The sequence below is a fragment of the Cololabis saira genome, chromosome 11, assembly GCF_033807715.1.
Source record: "Cololabis saira isolate AMF1-May2022 chromosome 11, fColSai1.1, whole genome shotgun sequence".
Classification (NCBI taxonomy): domain Eukaryota; kingdom Metazoa; phylum Chordata; class Actinopteri; order Beloniformes; family Belonidae; genus Cololabis; species Cololabis saira.
In genome coordinates, this window is record NC_084597.1 from 18088029 (window position 1) to 18109861 (window position 21833).

Below are 21833 nucleotides of genomic sequence, written 5' to 3' on the forward strand. Positions count from 1 at the left end.
ACCCACACGCCTCGCATGCACACCCCTCACTGGTCCGCATCTTAGGTGGTTTACACAGGTGCTGGTCTCACGGTGCGGCCTCGGATGGTCATTTTCAGACGTCACACCAAATGCCATGTAACAGTGGTCAATGCCAGGATGTCTAAGCGTTGTGTTTCCATGAAAACTGGCCCGAAGAGAAGAACTTTAAAAAGCGTTGTTGTTTGCACCAGTCGAGGAAAACTGTACAATTCGTTGTAGTGTTGGAAGTATATGTGATCTCTCACAAACCACAATGCACTGGGCCTTTTTAGCTCAATCATGTGATATACAGTCCGACCCAAGGTGTCACACCAGAAATAGAGCTCTCCGGAGTTTGCATATCGCTGTACGGAGACTACGTCTTCAGACAGGTCTCGGTATGGCTGGACATTCGTGCCCTCACTCCCTGTGGGCCAACCTAAATAATGCCAGCATGAAAAAGCCTTTAGTTTAAAAGGTTCTTACAAAGTGTAGATCTTGATCTGTTCGATATGATGTGACTTAAAACCGTAAACCTTTATACCAAGGCAGATACTTTGCAGTCATTGGAGTCCTATCGAGGAGGAACGTCGGACTGACGCGCTTCTGTATCGACTTGTCTCGGATATGGTCATCTCACAACTCTAAGCATGTGCAGTTATTAAGTCATTTAGCTGAAATTATGCTTACTGATCACACAAGTAGTCACACGGAATTTCATATTGAAACTACAGCAGGGGTCGGCAACCCAAAATGTTGAAAGAGCCATATTGGACCAAAAACACAAAAAACAAATATGTCTGGAGCCGCAAAAAATGAAAAGACTTGTATAAGCCTTAGAATGAAGGCAACACATGCTGCATGTTTTCTATATTAGTGGGGGAAGATTTTTTTTTTTATTATGCGCTTCGAGAAAAAAGTCGAAATGTCGAGAAAAAAGTACAAATGTTGAGAAAAAGTCAAAATTTCGAGAAAAAAGTCTAAATGTTGAGAAAAAAATCGAAATGTTGAGAAAAAAGTAGAAATATCAAGATTAATGTTGAAGTACAATCTTGAGAAAAAGTCGAAATGTAGAGAAAAAAGTCGAAATATTGAGAAAAAAGTCGAAATATTGAGAAAAAAGTCGAAATGTCGAGGAAATAGTCAATTTCATGAAAAATACTAAATGTTGAGAAAAACATTGAAATGTTGAGAAAAAAGTTGAAATGTCAAGATTAAAAAGGAAAGGAAAAAGGAAGGTCAAACATTTTTGAAAAAGCTCCAGGAGCCACTAGGGCGGCGCTAAAGAGCCGCGGGTTGCCGACTCCTGAACTACAGGATCGGTATGAGAGATAACCCCAAATACTAAGCATTGTTTTTTTTTCCTGGATTCATGCATTTTGGCATCAATTTTGCTAACTGTCACCTTTCTCTCTCTGTCCTTTTTCCTCCCCCTTTGGATGTTGTCCCCCAACAAGCATGGCGTTATAACAACAGAGGGAGAACAGTATTTAATAGAGCCTTTAAAGAACGTATCCTCCACCGCCTCCGGTGAATGGAACATGGAAGAAGCACAGCAGCATGTTATTTATAAAATGTCTGCCATTCCCTCACCACAAGAGCATAGCCAGGAGTCCAGCTGTGGCATTTCAGGTTGGTGAACCTCCATCTGGATTGGACTCTGTGTGGCTGGAGCTGACGTAAAGGAATAACTATACATAGCAGGTTAGAGGAAGTGCTGGTTTGGTTCTGGGCCCAGGTTCTGGTAGACATGACCGGGCCTCTTGTGTTCCGTAGCTGCTCCTGGACCTGGACACCTTTTCAGCCTGTAAGAGAAAGTCTCGGTCCGGCTTTCATAAAAAGGCCCCTCAGTGCATTAAAGAGTACTTGCCTTGTACTTTTATAAAAAGAACAAACCTATTTTTGGAACCAACCAAATGTCCTGTCTTCAGAGTTCACAGAACCAATTTCTGTTTCTGCCGACATATGATGAATTGGAGCGGGAACCAGGTGGAGATTTTGGGTTTTTGGGCCAGAAAAGGCCATCCTTGGCAGGAAGCAGGCGTGTCCTAACATGCACGACCTTGCAGCTTTGTCCCAGAGCATCTGGGCCATAAAGCAAAGGCTTCAGCTGCGAGGGTTCAAGGGGGCGCATTCCCAAATCGGCATCTATCAAACCCAAACCAGCGCTTTTCTCAAACACGCCGAGTGCCATTATCCCGATGCAGATCGCTCCGCCATAACTCACAAACGTGCCTCTCGTCTCTGTGTCTTTCACAGACCTCATTAAAAGCAATGCACCTTGCCAGTTTAGCACACCCTCCCCTGTCCACTTGTCCCCCATCCCTCAAAACGACAGCGAGCAGCTGAACAGCACCCACAGACAGCGGCGGTCCATCAGCTCTGAGCGCTTTGTGGAGACGCTTGTGGTTGCTGATAAAATGATGGTTGGCTACCACGGTCGCAAAGACATCGAGCACTACATCCTGTCCGTGATGAATATTGTAAGTTTGATCCTACTTTTCGGCCGTGTCGTCTGGCATTGCCACGGAACTCTGGGATTTGTTGCACAGATGTCTGACTTTGTGTCTTTTCTTCTTTTCTGGAGGTCAGGTTGCCAAACTTTACCGTGATGCCAGTCTTGGAAATGTTGTGAACATCATTGTGACCCGGCTGATTGTTCTCACCGAAGATCAGGTAAGAAAGAGGCTCTTTCAGCTAGGGATGGGCGGTATGGACTAAAAAATGTATCACGATAATTTCTGTCATTTATCCCGATAACGATAAAAATTACGATAAAAAAATACCAATTCAACTCCATCTTTTTAACTATAAATCTATTAGATCCGCCATGTTTGTTACACAAAAAACTCATCAACCGGAATTTTTTCTTTCTTTCTTTCTTTCTTTCTTTCTTTCTTTCTTTCTTTCTTTCTTTCTTTCTTTCTTTCTTTCTTTCTTTCTTTCTTTCTTTCTTTCTTTCTTTCTTTCTTTCTTTCTTTCTTTTTTTCTAGCTCATTTCTTTCTTTCTTTCTTTCTTTCTTTCTTTCTTTCTTTCTTTCTTTCTTTCTTTCTTTCTTTCTAGCTCATTTCTTTCTTTCTTTCTAGCTCATTTCTTTCTTTCTTTCTTTCTTTCTTTCTTTCTTTCTTTCTTTCTTTCTTTCTTTCTTTCTTTCTTTCTTTCTTTCAGGCTCATTTCTTTCTTTCTGGCTCATTTCTTTCTTTCTTTCTTTCTTTGAGGCTCATTTCTTTCTTTCTTTCTTTGAGGCTCATTTCTTTCTTTCTTTCTGGCTCATTTCTTTCTTTCTTTCTTTGAGGCTCATTTCTTTCTTTCTTTCTTTCTTTCTTTCTTTCTTTCTTTCTTTCTTTCTTTCTTTCTTTCTTTCTTTCAGGCTCATTTCTTTCTTTCTTTCTTTCTGGCTCATTTCTTTCTTTCTTTCTTTCTTTCTTTCTTTCTTTCTTTCTTTCTGACTCATTTCTTTCTTTCTTTCTGGCTCATTTCTTCCTTCCTTCCTTCCTTCCTTCCTTCCTTCCTTCCTTCCTTCCTTCCTTCCTTCCTTCCTTCCTTCCTTCCTTCCTTCCTTCCTTCCTTCCTTCCTTCCTTCCTTCCTTCCTTCCTTCCTTCCTTCCTTCCTTCCTTCCTTCCCTCCCTCTTCCTTAAATCAGTTTCACACAAAAACATCATCAACAGGAATTTATCATTTTTACCGTGAGATGACAAATTCTTACCGTGGGGAATTTTTTTGACGGTTTATCGTGAACGGTAAAATATCACCCATTCCTACTTTCAGCCCACGAACCTTTCACTTTGTGGCCATTTCAAGCATCTCACCTGCACGAATGATGACGTTTGTGAGTGAGCGAGCTGCAGTGTTTCACGTGACCGCGGCGGCCGAAGGGGCGGAGAGTAGACACGCTCTCGACCATATGGCCGCCACTTCAAATGAAAGACGTTGCTCAGGCATCTTCCCTTCAGGGAGCCTCGATAGAGGATTTTTACATGCGCTGTACGTATGTACGTATCCGTGATGGGAAAAACAGAGAGTCTTTCCACCATCTGTTTTCTTCTGAAAATTTTCTCGGAGCTCCTCTGCTCGCACGAGGTCCAAAAATTAAGTTTTCATTTAAAGTGGAGTCAAACGTTGATCCATTAAGAAGAAAATGTAAATCCTGGTTTTTGATAAATGGAACAGAAAAACACATTTTATGGTGAAACGGAATAACTTCCACGTCTGCTGCGTGGTTCAGCGTTGTGTTATGATTATTCATCGGGCGAGCTGGAAAAAGAACTCCATGATTCCTCTTTAAAGTCATGACAGTGGATACAAATTGCAGTCTAATACAACTTCCCCGATCTTCTTCCAACGTTTCCAACATTTTTTAACGATACAAGCCCTGGATGTGCCGCTTCTGTGACTCATCTCTCTCCTTCTGCTCCGAAACAGCTTCGCTGTGACTGAATCTGCTCTTTGCTGTTTCGTAATCTTAAATCAAAAGGAGAACCTCAGTCTCTCTAATTCCAGTAAAGTCCTCTCCTGAATAATTCATCCTGATACTTGATGTACTCTGGCTCACTATATGACAATAAATTCAGCTTCTTTTCCTTCTGAGAGGTTTCTTTTCTGCTCTTGGATGTTCTTTGCAACGCGTACCGGTACGACCGAACCAGCCGGTTAGGTTGAACTTTTTTTTTCTTGTGCTCTTTATGTTGACCTTATGTTGACTGCACAAGCAACGTCAAGGTCTGAAATGAACTTCCTGAAGTTCGTTGTCTAAGTCGGGATGTGCTCTTGTGATCTTTGGCGGTAGTTGAAGAGTGGCGGTCGGGAGCATCGTTGACCTCTGATTCAACGTCCGAACCGGTTGTTTAAAAACATTGTTCTGTAGGGACAAAACAAATTTAAAAAACTTGACCGAATTGACCGAAGCTGCTGCAACAAGCTGCAGTCAGCGTGGCTTGAATTTCATTTGAAGGAATATTTGATATTTGAATTGTTTCATAGCTCTTGTGGTCTATGTTGTTGGCAAAAAAACTCCCAAGGAAACTGGACATTATGAAACGGATCCATTTATTCATCCATCTAGTTTTCCATCCATCCATCCATCCATCCATCCATCCATCCACCGAAAAAATCCGAAAATAAACCCCAAAACTCCCGAAAATAAACCCGAAAAAACCTAAAATAAACCCGAAAATAAACCCGAAAAAACCCAAAAATAAACCCGAAAATAAACCCGAAAAAAAACCTGAAACATACCCGAAAATAAACCCGAAAATAAACCCGAAAAAACCCGAAACATACCCGAAAATAAACCTGAAAAAACCCGAAACACACCCGAAAAAACCCGAAAATGAACCCCATCCATCCATCCATCCATCCATCCATCCATCCATCCATCCATCCATCCATCCATCCATCCATCCATCCATCCATCCATCCATCCATCATCCATCCATCCATCCATCCATCCATCCATCCATCCATCCATCCATCCATCCATCCATCCATCCATCCATCCATCCATCCATCCATCCATCCATCCATCCAGCCATCCATCCACCGAAAAAATCCGAAAATAAACCCCAAAACTCCCGAAAATAAACCCGAAAAAAACCTAAAATAAACCCGAAAATAAACCCGAAAAAACCCGAAAATAAACCCGAAAATAAACCCGAAAAAACCCGAAACACACCCGAAAAAAACCCGAAAATGAACCCCATCCATCCATCCATCCATCCATCCATCCATCCATCCATCCATCCATCCATCCATCCATCCATCCATCCATCCATCCATCCATCCATCCATCCATCCATCCATCCACCACCCCGGCCACCTCCAACTCTTCAGAGGATGTGCCATGGGTGTTCCCGGGTCAGCTGGGAATGTGTCGGCCTCAGAGTTCCCTCCGGCTGGACATGGCCGAGACACCTCTCTTGGGAAGCGTCCAGTAGGGGTGTAAATCACCAGTTTGATGAGGGTTCGGGGTTGCACTGATTAACTGGATGACGATTCAGTATCTGGCTCAAAGTCACAAAATCCACCGCGATTTGGTTCTGGTTGGGTTCGGGATCGGTCGATCGATAATAGACAATGTCAACTGCCGAGTGAATACAGTCACTTCCAATCACATTAAGTCAAAGCATGTAACAAAAAAATATAATTTCATGTTTGATTTCTGGATTCATCAAGAAAACCAACCTGTTCCTTTAACAGAAATAGATTACAAAAGGCCTCTTGAGGATCCCATGTTTTGATATTTTCAGTTTAAATCAATGGTATTGGATGTTTTCATCATTGAGTGGACGTCTCAGTATAGATTGAAATGTTGTTATATTCCTAGAAGGTTTTTTACAACAACATATGATGGAATATGACATAGTTGACATGATCTAAGGAACAATACCATACAGCAATAGCAAAATACAGTATAAGGTAACTTAATATTGTAAAATAATACATCGCAGCTTTGTTTACACTTTTTTAATAAAATGCAATTAAAAAATATAACAGACAGTCCACCTCAGTACAATATGAAAGCAGTAATGTTTTTAGAAGAAATGGTTTGCCTGGTTTTGCTCTGTAAAGCTCTATCAAGCTGCTCTGCATTTCAACTGTGTGTCTCTTGCAGCCCAACCTTGAAATTAATCATCATGCTGACAAGTCTCTGGACAGTTTCTGTAAATGGCAGAAGTCCATCCTGTCTCATCACAGCGGTGGAAACAGCATTCCGGAGAATGGGATGGCTCATCATGACAACGCCGTCCTAATCACCCGGTGAGACTTGGCCCGCAGCTGCAGCCGTGGACCGTGCTACACACACACACACACACACACACACACACACACACACACACAGCAGTGTAATGATCCAGCATTTCATTCAATGTAATTTTCTCATTTTGAGAAAATAGGTTGCAGGTTATTTTCTGCGCGGTGCCTTCAGCGGCCGCCAGCAGCTGCAGCACTGAGACCTCGTTATATTCAGATCCTGAGCGTACGCTGTACCTGCATCCGAGGGAATAAAGACGTCACCCGTGAAAATAAAACTTCTGCGGCTGTCACACTGCGACGTATGTCAAGGCTGTTGCCACAAAACAGTGAAGCTCTGTCATTACCTGGAACAGGCTTCATTGTTGCCAGCTGGTTTGGACATGTAAGCTAGCAACCGAACCGATTTTGTCAAGAGAGAGGATGGTGGTCTGTGATTGCCATGATTTTAGGCCAAAATGTGTGACTCTTTGGGTTCTGTACATAAACAGCTTTTCCATCATTAGTGAGCTCTTGCCTATTACAAATGCACGTCTAGAGTGTGCTGCGACCTGCAACCTAAGATTTAAACATGTCTGTTTGAGTATTTCAAGATGCAGGATTCGGCTTTCTTGCAGGCGAGCCAAAAGACCCTCTGACGTATCGCAGCCTTATTAAGCTGCTAAAAGCCCACTGTGCTTGCAGACAATAAGCCCTATTGCACAAATGGAACAGTGCGTTCGCTTAAGACCAAAAATTACGTTTTCTGAAACTGCAAAGTGACTTTGTTGCTTTTTTTTTCTTTAAGAAAAGGGACATGCATGAAGTCTATGGTTTTATTTAACAACATGTTTAAAAGTTCTTATTTTGTCAGAGAAAATATGTTTTCAGCAGAATCATGTTTGATTTGTATACCCATTAGCACTCTGATGTATCTGATGTATTCAAGCTATATCATTTTCAAACAAACAAACATTTTTGAGCTAAAATGCATCCGTGTTTGAGGACGAACGTGGTTCCAGGAAGTTCACATCATTGTATTTCAGGATTTGTGGTCTTTTGGTGAAAAACTGTTGGCTAGTAACAGCGTCAGTCAGCATGTGGCTAACTTAGTGGTGGCTAAACACGACACTTCCTACAGCTTGATTTTAACCTGCAGCTGTGCTTGAAGCTGATTCTCATTCCTCAGTTTCACATTACTGTGTTTTAGGGTGTGTTGTCTTTAGCAAAACATAGTTGACCAGTGGTTTTAAAAAGAAAGAAAATCCTCCTGGACAGAAGTGCAGAGGTCAGTGAGCGGAGGTTTGATGTTGGATGAGATCTATCGTGTGTGTGTGTGCGGAAAAAGTAGGACCAGTTCTGACCTGGTTCTAGGACCAGCACCAGTTTTAGTTGGTTAAATAGGAGTGAAATTGTGGTTAAGTGCAGCTAAGAAAGGGCTGCAGCGGGTGGTGAAGTCTGCACGGAGGATCATTGGGTGCAGGTTGGAGCCACCTTCATCTTCCAGGCGACTCCAGGCACCCCACATACGAACCGTTCACTCCCTACTCGCCCATATGTCTGTGTGTGTGTGTGTGTATCAGAGGTGGAAAAAGTACAAAAATATTGTACTTAAGTAAAAGTACAGATTTTCTGCTTGAAAATGTACTTAAGTACAAAAGTAAAAAGTACAAAGTACAAAATTCTTTTCAAAAGGATTGCAAAGAAATTAAGTCCCAACATTGTCATGATGTCGAAAGTGGCTTTATTCCAAGAATTTGCGTACAACTCTAAATAACGGTGATATTATTCTGACTCTGTGTGAGCGCAGCCCCGCTGTGCTGTTCTCACGTTCTCACGGCAATATCCTACATTTTCATTTAATGTAAGACTTTAATTTGTAGCGAGTAATGACGTGTCCAATTTTAAATATAGCTGATTAAAAGTATGATTTTTTCCTTGAAAATGTAACGAAGTAAAAGTAAAAGTACAGAAAAATAAAAGTATCAATAAAAGTACAAATTCTCAAAAATCTTACTTAAGTACAGTAACGAAGTACTTGTACTTCGTTACTACTTTACACCACTGGTGTGTATATATATATATATATATATATATATATATATATATATATATATATACATATATTTCTACATATATCTTATTTTCCTGAATAGCTGCCATATATATAAAGTCTGGATATATTGAATGTAGTTTGACGTGGCCATTGTCTTAATGTGTGTCTATAATGCTTCCTGGAAAGTGTTTTAATTTATAGTGTTTTCATGCTTGCGAGGTTCCGTTGCACCTGTGGGCCACCGCGCCGTGGGTGTTTTTTTGTGTTGTTACCTACATGCTCACAGGAAGCAGCTTTGACCCTGCGGTTCCTCATTAACACCGACCACTGCAGATTTCTGTTCCCGCCACTTATCACCATGAACGCGACCTCTTTGCCTCTGCGGCTTTTGTCGATGGTCCCGGTGCAGGAAGTTGGTCTTTTCCTCATTTGGAATATGACCTGTCACACTCAGAAAAAGACGCAGAGGGAAATTGGGTAAATGAATCAAAACAAATAGATATCCTGAAAGGAGGTCACAATCGTGTCTTGTTGGTTCGGAGGAAGGAAAGAGGGGAAAAGGAATTTACGGGGAGACGGTGGAAGGGGAAGGAAGGTAAAATTAAATTAGCAGCGCCCTTGGTTTTAATAGATTAAAAGCTTTAGTAGTGATTAGATCATTCATTTGAAATGTATGATGTGTTCTTACAGCACAGAGGCTTTAAGTGTTCTTCTACTCTATTGGATTACCTTCATGGGGGGTTGACAGCAGGGACACAGTACGTCCGAAGCCCATCTATTTATTGCTCCTCACATTTTGCAGAGAATTTGTGCTATAAATAGAGGATGGGCCCAGGTGTTTTCTGCGAGCAAACCTGTCATGACTTCACTATTTTTACGCTAAAGGTTGGGATTATATATTTACATGGCCAGAGTGTGTGATTAAACAGGGAAAGAATGGGGTGGCAAAACGCCAGTGGAGGAGATCTTTGTAAATGTAATATTCAACAGTGGCGAAAGAAAAGTATATGAACTCTTTAGCGTCTTCCTCTTAGCCCCAATAATGAACAAACACAATGTTCTTATACTGGCGGATACATGAAGTAACTGCAACATCAGTGTTCATGTCTTTATTGAACACTGATGTGGTGTCTGATGTGGTGAACTTCATTCAGCAGTAATGACTGCGAGGGCTCTGAATAGGTCTGGATCAGAGCTGTTTGACGTCTTTCCAGAACTGCTCCAGCGCAGACATGTTTGAAGGATGTCTGGTGTGGTGCTCTTCTGAGGTCATTCCACAGCATCTTCACGGGGTTCAGGTCTGTGCTCCGATTGGACCACTGTCTGAAAAGCTTTTTTTGGTGGATCTGGCATAGGGCTGGGCGATATGGACCAAAAGTCATATCTCGATATTTTCTAGCTAAATGGCGATACTCGATATATATCTCGATATTTTTTCTGTGCCTTAATTGGGGTTTCCCCCAAAGCATTATAGCATAGCATCTCTGTTAGCTTCATTATTTTCTGAGGCAAATCCTTAAAAAAACAGTCAGTTTTAATACAAAGCCTCGTGCCAAATGTCACACAGGTACCTTTGTTAACAGAGGTCTGCACAATATCAAAATGTATAAAACAAATGAAATAAAAATAAACTGCCTGCATATATAGAATAAAAATGCTTCTTGAATAAAATAAAACAATAGTAACAGGCAGACTTTTCCACTGAGGTTGCCAATTGTGCAAATAACAAAACATTTGTGCAAATCTCAAATAAAACATTCAAGTCAATTTGTCACAAAATAAGCTATATCAAAATCATTAAAAAAAAAATGTAAAAAAAAAAAAATTAAAAGAAAAAAAAAATCGATATAAACGATATTGTCTCGTACCATATCGTGTTTGAAAATATATCGATATATATTAAAATCTCGATATATCGCCCAGCCCTAATCTGGCATTATTTTGTAGATTTTTTTGGTGAACTCTGTCTCAGCCCTGAAGCACTGAAGTAGGTTCAACCCAAGACACTCCCTCTACCTTACCTCAGCTTTGGCCCGTCACCCTTTTTTGCACCTTGAAGTGGTCAGCGTTCTTCAACTTTTGTTTCATCAGTTTACAAAACGTTTCCTTACTTGTTTTGACGGTTGCCAAAGTGCTTCATGCGCAAAGCGGATTCCTCGGTGGTCTTCTGCCACAGACAACCTGCCCGTTCCATGACTTGGGTATCACTCATGAAGGGAGATGTTTGCTGGTTCCAGTGATGTCTTTATACTTTGAGCTGTTAGATGCGGGTTCTTCCGTAGCTCTTACGGGATCCGACGGTGTCACTTTGGACGTCCATTTCCAGGCAGAGTAGTCGCAGCACTGAACTGTCACCAGTCGTAGGCGGTTTGTCTAACTGTAGCTGTTTCCAGCCCTACCATCAGTACTCGAGTTGAGGGGGGATGAGGGGGGATGGCATCCCCCCCTGAAATAAAAACGGTCCAAATCATCCCCCCTGTAAAACTTCCATTCCCCCTTTCCATCCCTTATGTCATTTCATCAATGAATGTGGTTCTGTTTCATTCCTTCCAGACTGCCAGTGGCAGTAAACAGAGTGGATATGTCTCCTCGCGCTCCGCGCAGGTCGAGATTTAATAACAACAGTGTCACGTGAGTGACGTGTAGGCTACCTGTGCGTCTATAAATACCGCCCGGTAGACTACATCCGGCCTCTTGAATCTTCTCGCTGTTAACCTGACGTACATCGCTGGTTAATTGCTCCGTAGATCCGTGTTTCGGATCTATATTTTCTGCAGGTTCGGGGAGGTAAGCTCAACTCTGGTTGGTGGTGTTTGACAGCCTGCCTGTGACTCTTGGTCGGAGCGCACGTTGTGCCCTCTAAGGCTGTGGCTGTCAAGCCATCTTACCTCTCCCTTTCTTCCATCTGGATCGAGCGCCCGTGTGTCGGGCTGGCTCGCTCCCCAGCCACACAAACGGTCTTGAATTGTTTGTTGTTGGGCTGATTCCTCCACATGCTAGATGTCCCAGCCGCGTTCAGTGGTCCGCCCACTGCTCTCGTCTGTTGGTTCCTAGCCTGGCTTGGTATTATTGGTAAGTATTTTTTACTTAAGCTTTAAAAAAAAAATATATATATATATATATATATATAAATTTAAAAAAAAAAAAATATATATATATATATTAAAAAAAAAAAAAGCTAGTCCAGAGGTTCCGGACGCGTTCTGTGGCGGCCACAGTTCTCGCCTGGATTGCCTGGCTCCACACTGAAGTGTTTGGATTAAAAACAGTGGTGTGAGGAGTCTGTTAGATGTTCTGATCGAGTCTCAGTTCTCGCCCAGATTTCCTAACTTGACCATTTTATTTTTTTGGAGGAAGCGATGATGGCTTGTACATCATGTGGCACTCTACTGTTGGTAGAGGATGGCCATGAATTGTGCCCCCAGTGTCTGGGGGTGGGGCACCTGAGGGAGGCCCTGTCAGACCCGTGCATCAACTGCAGCATTTTGCCGCTCTCGGTGAGAGAGGAACGGCTGCGTCAGGTGGAAGGCCTCCTCTTTAGGAGCGACCTCCCACCCTCTGGGCCCGCTCATGTCAGTGCAGGTTCCCGCAAAAAGCACCGGGACAAGCGCAGGGCGGGGCCCCATGACGAGCGCAGTGGCCCTACGCAGAAGAAGGCGAAGGATGCTCCCTCACGCAGTGAGATGGAGGATTTACGGGCTGAACTGGAGCAGCTTAAGGCCTTAGTGAGGGAGCGGGCTCTGCCCTCCCCACCTCTGGCGGTCCCCTGGGAGTCAGATTGCGGAGACGATGCTATGTCTACCAGGGCTTCAAACTCCATGTTTCAAGGCCGTGACAGGGTGTTTAGCTCTGGCGAGTATCCCTCCCCTGAGCTGCCGTGTCTGGTGGTTGACCCAGCAAGCATACAGGCAGAGGCTGGCTCGGAGACATCCCTCAGGAGCTCTGGGAGCACTGAGCTGGGAGAGGGCCCCTGCCCTTTGCAGGCAACACTGCGTGCGGCCCTGGCTAAGGTCGGGCTGGATGATGCGCCCGCTGCCCAACCGGCGAGCAACCCATTCTTTCGCCGGACTCCTGTAGCCCCACCCTTTGATGTCCCGCCCTCGCCTGCCTTTTTGCAGGAGCTGCAGCGCTGCTGGGCAGATCCAAAGGCGTTTGCCTACCATGGCAAGGATGCGAGGACTTTGGCCTCCATGCGCCAGGCGGAGCAACATGGCCTGGTTCACATGCCTCCGGTGGACCCGTGTATCGCCTCACTGGTCCTTTCACCAGATGAGGCGCTCAAAGATAAGGCCCGCTGTCCTAGGCCTCAGTGCCGGGTAACGGATAGCCTTCTCTCGACAGCTTATGATGCGGCAGGCCGCATGGCTCGCATTGGGAACTCCCTCTCCGTGCTCCTCCTCGCCCAGTCCCAGATGTTGCAGTCGGAGCATGAGGGCGGGGAGTTGGGTGACACGAACGACGCTGCCCTCCAAGCCTTCGGGCTGATGACCAGAGAGCTTGGCCGCCTGATGTCCACCCTGGTGGTGACGCGGCGTCAGGTGTGGCTGGCGCAGGCACCCATGTCTGACGATTGCCGGCAGACGCTACGGAAGCTTCCTGTAGTGCCGGGCCGGTTGTTTGGGCCAGAGGCAGAACAGGCGTTGGAGCGCAGGAAGCAGTCGGGTCAGGCATCAGAGGCCTGGGGTCGTCGGAGTGCGAGCATGGGACCCCCAGCTCAGCACTCCAGGAGACGGGGCGCACAAGACCTGCGCCGCTCACATCCCCCGAGCCCCCCTACGCAGCCCTGGCAGCACAGCCGGGTTGCTGGGGGTGGTGGGCGTCAGCCCAGGGGCGCACACCCTCCACCTCGCCGGTCTCAGCGGGTGCAGGGGCAACACCAGCGTCCCCCCAAACCCCCAAATAATCCTCGAGGCACTCTATGAGGGCCTCGGGCCGGCGGTGGGCAGGTTTTCACATCAGCACCTGGCCTATTGGGCAGCCCATTCTCCAGATGTATGGGTTTTGAAAACACTGTCCCAGGGCTACAGGTTGCAGTTCCGCCGCCGGCCCCCACCACCCTCCGGGGTCAGGGAAACCTCGGTCAGAGACCGCGGGAGGGCCCTGTGTTTGTCACAGGAGATAGCCAAACTCTTGGACAAAAAGGCCATCACAAGAGTTCACCCACATACACAGAGCAGTGGGTTTTACTCAACATACTTCCTCATTCCGAAGAAAGACACTTCTCTTCGGCCTGTGCTGGACCTTCGGGGTCTGAACCAGTACCTGAAGGTCCTCCCATTTCGGATGCTGCGTACACGCGACGTCCTTCAATCTGTCACTCCAGGGGAGTGGTTCACCTCCATAGACCTCAAGGACGCCTACTTTCACGTCCCAATACACCCAGACCACAGACGGTTTCTCAGTTTTGCCTTTCAAGGCCACGCCTACCAGTTCACCGTCCTGCCTTTCGGCCTGTCCCTGGCTCCTCGCATCTTCACCAGATGCATGAGGGCGGCCTTGACATCGCTATGCCTGTCGGGAGTAAAGATTCTCCCATATCTGGACGACTGGCTTATATGCGCCCCCTCGCTCCAGGAGGCGGAGCTGATGACATCCAGGGTCCTCACACATATCGAGGCTCTGGGCATGTCGGTAAATTGGGAGAAGAGCTTGTTGCGTCCTACGCAGCAGACCACCTTCATCGGCCTGTCCCTCGATTCCGTATCGATGCAGGCACGCCTTACTGCAGAGCGGGCGGAGCGGATTCAGGACCTGCTACGGTCCTTCCGCCTCGGGATGAGGTTGCCCGTCCACACATGGCTCCGACTGCTGGGGATGCTGTCGGCGGCCTCGGCTGTGACACCTCTGGGGCTGCTGCACCTGCGCCCCCTGCAGATGTGGTTCAACAGCCTCCAGATGGACCCTCGCCTTCACAGGTGGGTCAAGGTCAAGGTTACACACCAGTGCCTTATTCATCTCCACCGGTGGCGGGACAGCACCTTTCTATTGCACGGTGTTCCTCTCGGCTCAGTCCCTTCGAGGCGAGAGGTGGTGACAACAGATGCCTCACCTCAGGGTTGGGGTGCGGTATGGCAGAAGAGGTCAGTCCAGGGGGTTTGGGGCCCTCTGTGGCGGGGACGGCACATCAATGTCCTAGAACTCCGGACTGTCTACTTGGCGTTGAGGCACTTCTTGCCCTTTCTCAGGGGCAAGCATGTCCTCGTCCGGACAGACAACACTTCGACAGTGTTTCATGTCAACCACCAGGGGGGAACCAGGTCGCTGGACTCCTTGAACGAGGCCCGGAGATTGTGGATGTGGGCTCATCCTCAATTGGCCTCCTTGAGGGCAATGCACCTCCCTGGCAGAGCCAACGTGGTGGCGGATTCCCTCTCACGCCGGCGGCTGCCCCCAGGGGACTGGCGGTTGCACCCCCAGGTGGTGCGAATGATTTGGGATCGATACGGGGAAGCCCGTGTGGATCTGTTCGCCTCGGAGCGTACGACTCATTGTCCACTGTGGTTCTCTTTGGCAGAGACCAGTGCCCCGCTCGGGATGGACGCTCTCGCCAACACTTGGCCGAGAGGCCTCCTTTATGCGTTCCCTCCGATTCCCCTGGTGATGCCCACGCTTCACAGGGTGAGATTATCGGGTCACAGGGTCCTCCTGGTGGCACCCAAGTGGCCCTCGAGGATTTGGTTCTCCACGCTCCTCAGCCTGTTGGATGGGGAGCCTTGGCAGCTCCCAGTACGGTCGGACCTCCTGTCCCAGCTGGGCGGGGAGGTATGGCATCCCTCTCCGAGCCTCCTTCAACTCTGGGCCTGGCCGTTGAGAGGGGATGGTCATTCTTGACGCACCTTGAGCCCTCGGTATGTGAGACCTTGCAGAATGCTAGAGCTCCTTCCACAAGAAGGGTGTATTCGCATTGCTGGGCCGCTTTCTCCTCCTGGTGCAGGGACGGGGGTTTTGACCCGATCTCCTGTCCGTTACAAATTGTACTGCGGTACCTGCAGTATCTGTTTGAGGCGGGCCGGGCGGCCTCGACCTTGAAGGTGCACGTAGCGGCTATTTCTGTCCACCATGGCCACATCGATGGTAGACCAGTTGGTGCGCATTACTGGGTGGCACAGTTTCTGCGGGGTGCCAGGAGGCTGCGCCCCCCCAGAGTGCAGCGTACAGCGGCATGGGACCTGCCGCTGGTCCTGCAGGCCTTGGGCGAGGCACCCTTTGAGCCTATGGCAGGGGGGTCCTTGGGGACGACGTCATGGAAAACTGCCTTTCTGTTGGCTGTTACGTCTGCCAAGCGTGTGAGCGAGCTCCACGCCCTTTCAGTCAGTCCTACGTGCCTTCGGTGGAAGGCAGACAGCTCAGGAGTGACCCTGTGGCCAAATGTCGCTTTCCTGCCTAAGGTGTTACCCCCTGACCATGCCAATCAGGCCATAGAGTTGGCAGCATACCATCCTCCCCCGTTTGAGTCCCGGCTGGAGGAGCGGGCTAATTTGCTGTGCCCGGTCCGGGCGTTGCGGCTGTACCTTCAGGCAACACAGAGCTTTCGACGCTCTGAGCAGTTGTTTGTGTGCTACAGGGGGGCGCACAAGGGCCGTGCCCTGTCGAAGCAACGGCTCTCCCACTGGATTGTTGAAGCAATCAAACAGGCTTATGACGTGGCAGGTAGACCTGCCCCTTCAGGCGTTGTCTGTCATTCCACCAGGGGTGTGGCCACTTCCTGGGCGGCAATGAGAGGGGTACCGTTGTCTGAGATCTGTGCAGCGGCGTCCTGGACGGTGCCGTGCACCTTCTCCAGATTCTATCGCCTTAACGTGGCCTCTGGGTCCACGCTGGCTTCGGCCGTTCTGCCTTTGGCTTCTGCGGCTGACCACTAGGTGGGTGTTGTTCCTCGTGACAGTGCTGGTATGAGTCATCCACTCTGTTTACTGCCACTGGCAGTCTGGAAGGAATGAAACAGAACGTAAGTTACGGATGTAACTATGGTTCTGTGAATTCCTGGATGACTGCCAGTCACACCGGTCACTCCGAACTTCCTGCGAGAAGATTCTGGGAGGCCGGATGTAGTCTACCGGGCGGTATTTATAGACGCACAGGTAGCCTACACGTCACTCACGTGACACTGTTGTTATTAAATCTCGACCTGCGCGGAGCGCGAGGAGACATATCCACTCTGTTTACTGCCACTGGCAGTCATCCAGGAATTCACAGAACCATAGTTACATCCGTAACTTACGTTTTACTGCTATATTTAGAGTCATCACAAGAAAAATAACACCAGAAAAATAACTTATTTGACTATTTTCACCTGTTTCAAGTAAATTTTTACTTGAAATAAGTAGGAAAATCTGCCAGTGGGGCAAGATTTATCTTCTTACAAGCAAAAAAATCTTTTTCCACTGGCAGATTTTTCTACTTATTTCAAGTGAAAATCTACTCGAAACAGGTGAAAATTGTTGTTTTTTCCAGTGATGAGTCTTGTTTTAACTGTAATGAAATGTTTTTACTAAAATGAGACATTTTAACTAGAAATAAGACAAATATTCTTGTTAAGATTTTGAGTTTTTGCAGTGATCCATTTTACTTATCCTGTGAAGGACAGAGTCATATTGATAAGTTCAGAAAACTGTTTTTTATTGTTGTGTTTTGATGTATTTGATGTAAGCCTAGTGGATATTTAAAGTTTACAGAAGGCTGCATTTAACTGCTGCTATGTCATTCCTGCAGTATTTCTGCAGGTGTTTTGGTCACTGCTATTATTTGTAATATATTATATTATTTGTAATCAGCACAAATTATCTGTCCCCATATGATAAAATCCACCATCCCCCCTGATTTTTTTTTACAACTCGAGTACTGCCTACCATCAACCAATCTTGATGGTATGTCCTTTTTGCGAGGCATGACTCCTATCAGCTGAATCTTCTTTCCCAACTCATTTCACTCACCAGGCTCCAGCTGTGCAAACTCCTCATGAACCTTTAATGGCTTTGCTCACGAGAGACATGAGACATTGCACACTTGCACTTTATGGCAAATTAAAGCATAACAACAGTCCATTCTTAGGGGTTCATGTATTTTTCTTGCTAGTCCCTAGACATAAATGATGTTTAATGTGTACCCTTCCTCTTTTTTTCTTTACCCGTTCTTAGTTACGACATCTGCACCTACAAGAACAAGCCCTGTGGTACATTAGGTGAGTAAAATGAGTTTTTAACAGGTGTTTTCTCGCCGGACTGTTAATCTCAGCTGACGTTGATCATCTGAATCACTGGTTTAGGAGCTCATCCTTACTTTTCTTTCTCTGGAAAAGGTTCTCATCTTCAAATTCGGCGTGTCCTCAGACAAACCTTGTTTAGTAGCCGTTACCGTGTCCTTTAGAGGAGCACCAGACAGCTCCCGTGAGATATAATGGGAAGGATGTTTTCATTTGTGTTATTACAGCTCCCCAGTGCCTCCCCTGTGCTGGCTGAGACTTGGGGGCCCTGAACCTGGACGAGCTGTGGTCTCCTCCTCTCACGGCCTCCGGTTCACAAAACTCCTCCGTCTGTGTTCTCCGCCTCTAACCTCAGTTTGTCTAAGGCAAGGGTCGGCAACCCGCGGCTCTAGAGCTGCATGCGGCTCTTTAGCGCCGCCCTAGTGGCTCCCTGGAGATTTTTCAAAAATGTTTCACCTTTTTTTTTTCTTCTTTTTTCTTTTTTTCTTCTCTTTTTCTCTTTTCCTTTTTTTTCTCCTTTTTTCCTTTTTTCTCTTTTTTTCTTTTTTATCTTCTTTTTCCTTTTTTCTTCTTTTTTTCCTTTTTTTCTCTTTTTTTCTTCCTTTTTCCTTTCCCTTTTAATCTTACATTTCAACTTTTTTCTCAACATTTCAACTTTTTTCTCAACATTTCGACTTTTTTCTCAAGAAGGTACTTCAATATTAATCTTGACATTTCGACTTTTTCTCAAAATTTTGACTTTTTTCTCGACATTTCGCCTTTTTTTTTCGAAGTGCATAATGAAAAAAAAATCTTCCCCCAGTTATAACTAATATAGATACATGCAGCATGTGTTGCCTTCATTCTAAGGCTTATACAAGACTTTTCATTTTTTGCGGCTCCAGACATATTTGTTTTTTGTGTTTTTGGTCCAATATGGCTCTTTCAACATTTTGGGTTGCCGACCCCTGGTCTAAGGTGTTTACTTTTCCACTGGGGGTTGAGAGAGAGAGAAAGCAAAAGGCATGTGATAGAAAGGTGTGGAGGGAGGGGGGTGAAGTAAAGTACAAGGAGGAGATGAAGAAGAAGAAGAGGAGGAGTTGAAAGGAAAATGGAATGGGAAAAGGACAATTACAGGGAGTGTTAAGAGTTTGAAAGAGGGAGATAGCGGGGTGGGGGGATGCACAGGTTGTGATGACACTGGGGGGGTGGAAGGGACCACAAGGAGTGGCAGAAACCCACCCCCCTTTCCTCCTATCTTTCTCCCAGCCCTTTCAGCTTCACTACACACCTTCACCTAAGATTTCTCTCCTCATCTTATCTCTGTGCAGGGCCTGCAGGCACCACAGTATATCTTGGAGGTAATATTGTGACCTCAGGGGTGGTTTGACAGATTGACCGCATTCGTCACATTCCCCGGTCGCTTTAATTGCCCTGGCATCTGCTTGGGCTTCCTTGTTGCCCCCCCCCCCTCCTTCTTCTCCTCCTCTTCCCCACCTCCCCTCCTCTCCTTCGTCCCCTCTCGGGGATCATGCTCTCGGGTCAGATCGCTGGCCTTTAGGGTCGCTGAGTAATCACGGGGCTTGAGATAATGCACAGTCCACCCCGGTGTTAAAAAAACAGCTTTCAGGGCAGTGTGTGTTTGCACTCGACCCAAACACTCACCACAACCCCCCCAACCCCCCCCCAACCCCCAACAGACACACACACATTCTTAAACTAATCGTAGAGTAGCCACCCTCCTTCCTTTCCCTCCCTCTACTCCTTCTTTCTTCACCTTTAGGCTCCCTCTTTCCCTGCAGTAATGGTTTCAGTGGCCTCCTGATTTGCGAGTCTATTCTTGTTTAGCCTCTTAGAAAAAGAGGATACAAGAGTCACGCCACTTGCAGCGAGGAGGCTAGGAGTTTGTGCAAACTGTGCAGGAAGTTCTGAAGCAGATCTGACCTTCAAACCGTAATTCACGCAGATGTATAAAAGCAGGTGGATTAAGCTTGTCAAGATCTTTTTTCTTTCAAACGGGGACCGAGCCTGTAAATCAAAATGAGTTTGGCATTAATCTGCAGTCCATCCTCTTGTCAGAGAAGCACATTTTCCCAGTCACCCCATGTCGTTTTCAACTTCCTTCTCTCCTCAAGTGTCACTTTCAGTGTGTTTGCATCTCCCTGTTTTTATATCAGTGCATGTTGAGCCTTCAGAGTAAAAACATATTTCTGAAAATGTATTTTGCTAAAACAAATGTGTGGCAGAAATGCAGTGTCACAGTTTTCCCCACAGTGATAGGAAACAAAGACTGTACCAAGAGAGCCAGATTCTTCTGTGATGTCACCCACAGCCTTCTGAAAAGTGGTTTTGAATCTTGGGTTGATGGCATCTTGGTAGAAGTTAACTCTGTCCATCCCCGTGGTCAAGAATGGTCAGATGGGTGGGTACTGGGGTGTGGGTTGCTGGAATCCCTTACACGGGCTGTCCGGTCTCTACATCTGGGGTCAGACTTTGATTCGCATTGCTGGCAGCAAATACGATTTGTTTCAAGTGAGAGTTGGACTCTGCCAAGGCTGCCTTTTGTCACAGATTCTGTTCATTGATTTGTATGGACAGAATTTCTAGGTGCAGCTGAGGAGCGGAGGGGTCAGGTTTGGTGACCATAGAATTGGGTCTCTGCTTGATCAAAATCAAAATCAAAATTTCTTGATCTCTGGAGGTTTGGGCTCCATAGCTAGATGGCCTGTTTAGTAGGAATGGGCGATATTTTACCGTTCACGATAAACCGTCAAAAAAATTCCCCACGGTAAGAATTTGTCATCTCGTGGTAAAAACGATAAATTCCCGTTGATGATGTTTTTGTGTAAAGTCGAATTTATGGTTCTGCGTTACGTACGTGAAGGAAGGAAGGAAGGAAGGAAGGAAGGAAGGAAGGAAGGAAGGAAGGAAGGAAGGAAGGGAGGGAGGGAGGAAGGAAGGAAGGAATTAAGGGAGGAAGGGAGGAAGGGAGGAAGGAAGGAATGAGCCAGAAAGAAAGAAAGAAAGGAGCCAGAAAGAAAGAAAGAAAGAAATGAGCTAGAAAGAAAGAAAGAAATGAGCCAGAAAGAAAGAAAGAAAGAAAGAAAGAAATGAGCCTGAAAGAAAGAAAGAAAGAAATGGGCCAGAAAGAAAGAAAGAAATGAGCCAGAAAGAAAGAAAGAAAGAAAGAAAGAAAGAAAGAAAGAAAGAAATGAGCCAGAAAGAAAGAAAGAAAGAAAGAAAGAAATGAGCTAGAAAGAAAGAAATGAGCCTGAAAGAAAGAAGGAAAGAAAGGAAGAAAGAAAGAAAGAAAGAAAGAAAGAAAGAAAGAAAGAAAGAAATGAGCTAGGTCAGTTCTGATTACTGAAAAGGTATTTGAAGGGGGATATTGGTGATGGGGACTAATGTAGCTAAGCAGGAGCTATTCTGGTTGCTGACAGAGCTAGCATCTAACAATCTGGCAAATGTCCGACCACCTATCTCTGGCTAGTTCTCGCTGGTGACCTTCTGCCAGGGGGGCCACGGTAGCTACTGCTACCTGGATATTAGTTAGGTGTCTCTTTCAGACTCAAGAGCCACATTTGCCAGTCTCCTAGTACAAACATTATTATCTTTAGAATAAAAATGATTATGGTTTCTTTGGTCTTTTTCCATAGCTGAAAAATAAAAATCGCCAAAAGTACTAAGCGGCTAAAGTCGTGACTCTTTGATACCGCAGACTGCGTTTTTTTATACCAGGTCATGAATACATTTTTTTTCTACTATAAATTTTGACATTATAACATAAGGTCAATGGAGATTAACTCACTCTTGGAGTCAGCCCCACGTGGGCATTGAAGTAATTGCATTTCCGCATTAGCTTCAA

General features: G+C 45.8%; 1 protein-coding gene across 1 annotated transcript in view; it reads left to right on the plus strand.

Annotated features, from left to right (window-relative positions):
* adamts6 (ADAM metallopeptidase with thrombospondin type 1 motif, 6) overlaps nucleotides 1–21833 on the plus strand; it is a 132878-nt gene that overhangs the window by 12795 nt on the left and 98250 nt on the right. The window contains exons 4-8 of the mRNA XM_061733886.1: nucleotides 1458–1632; nucleotides 2260–2483; nucleotides 2593–2676; nucleotides 6613–6758; nucleotides 17925–17968. Coding sequence (XP_061589870.1) covers nucleotides 1458–1632; nucleotides 2260–2483; nucleotides 2593–2676; nucleotides 6613–6758; nucleotides 17925–17968 — 673 coding nt within the window. The remainder of the gene's footprint in view (nucleotides 1–1457; nucleotides 1633–2259; nucleotides 2484–2592; nucleotides 2677–6612; nucleotides 6759–17924; nucleotides 17969–21833) is intronic.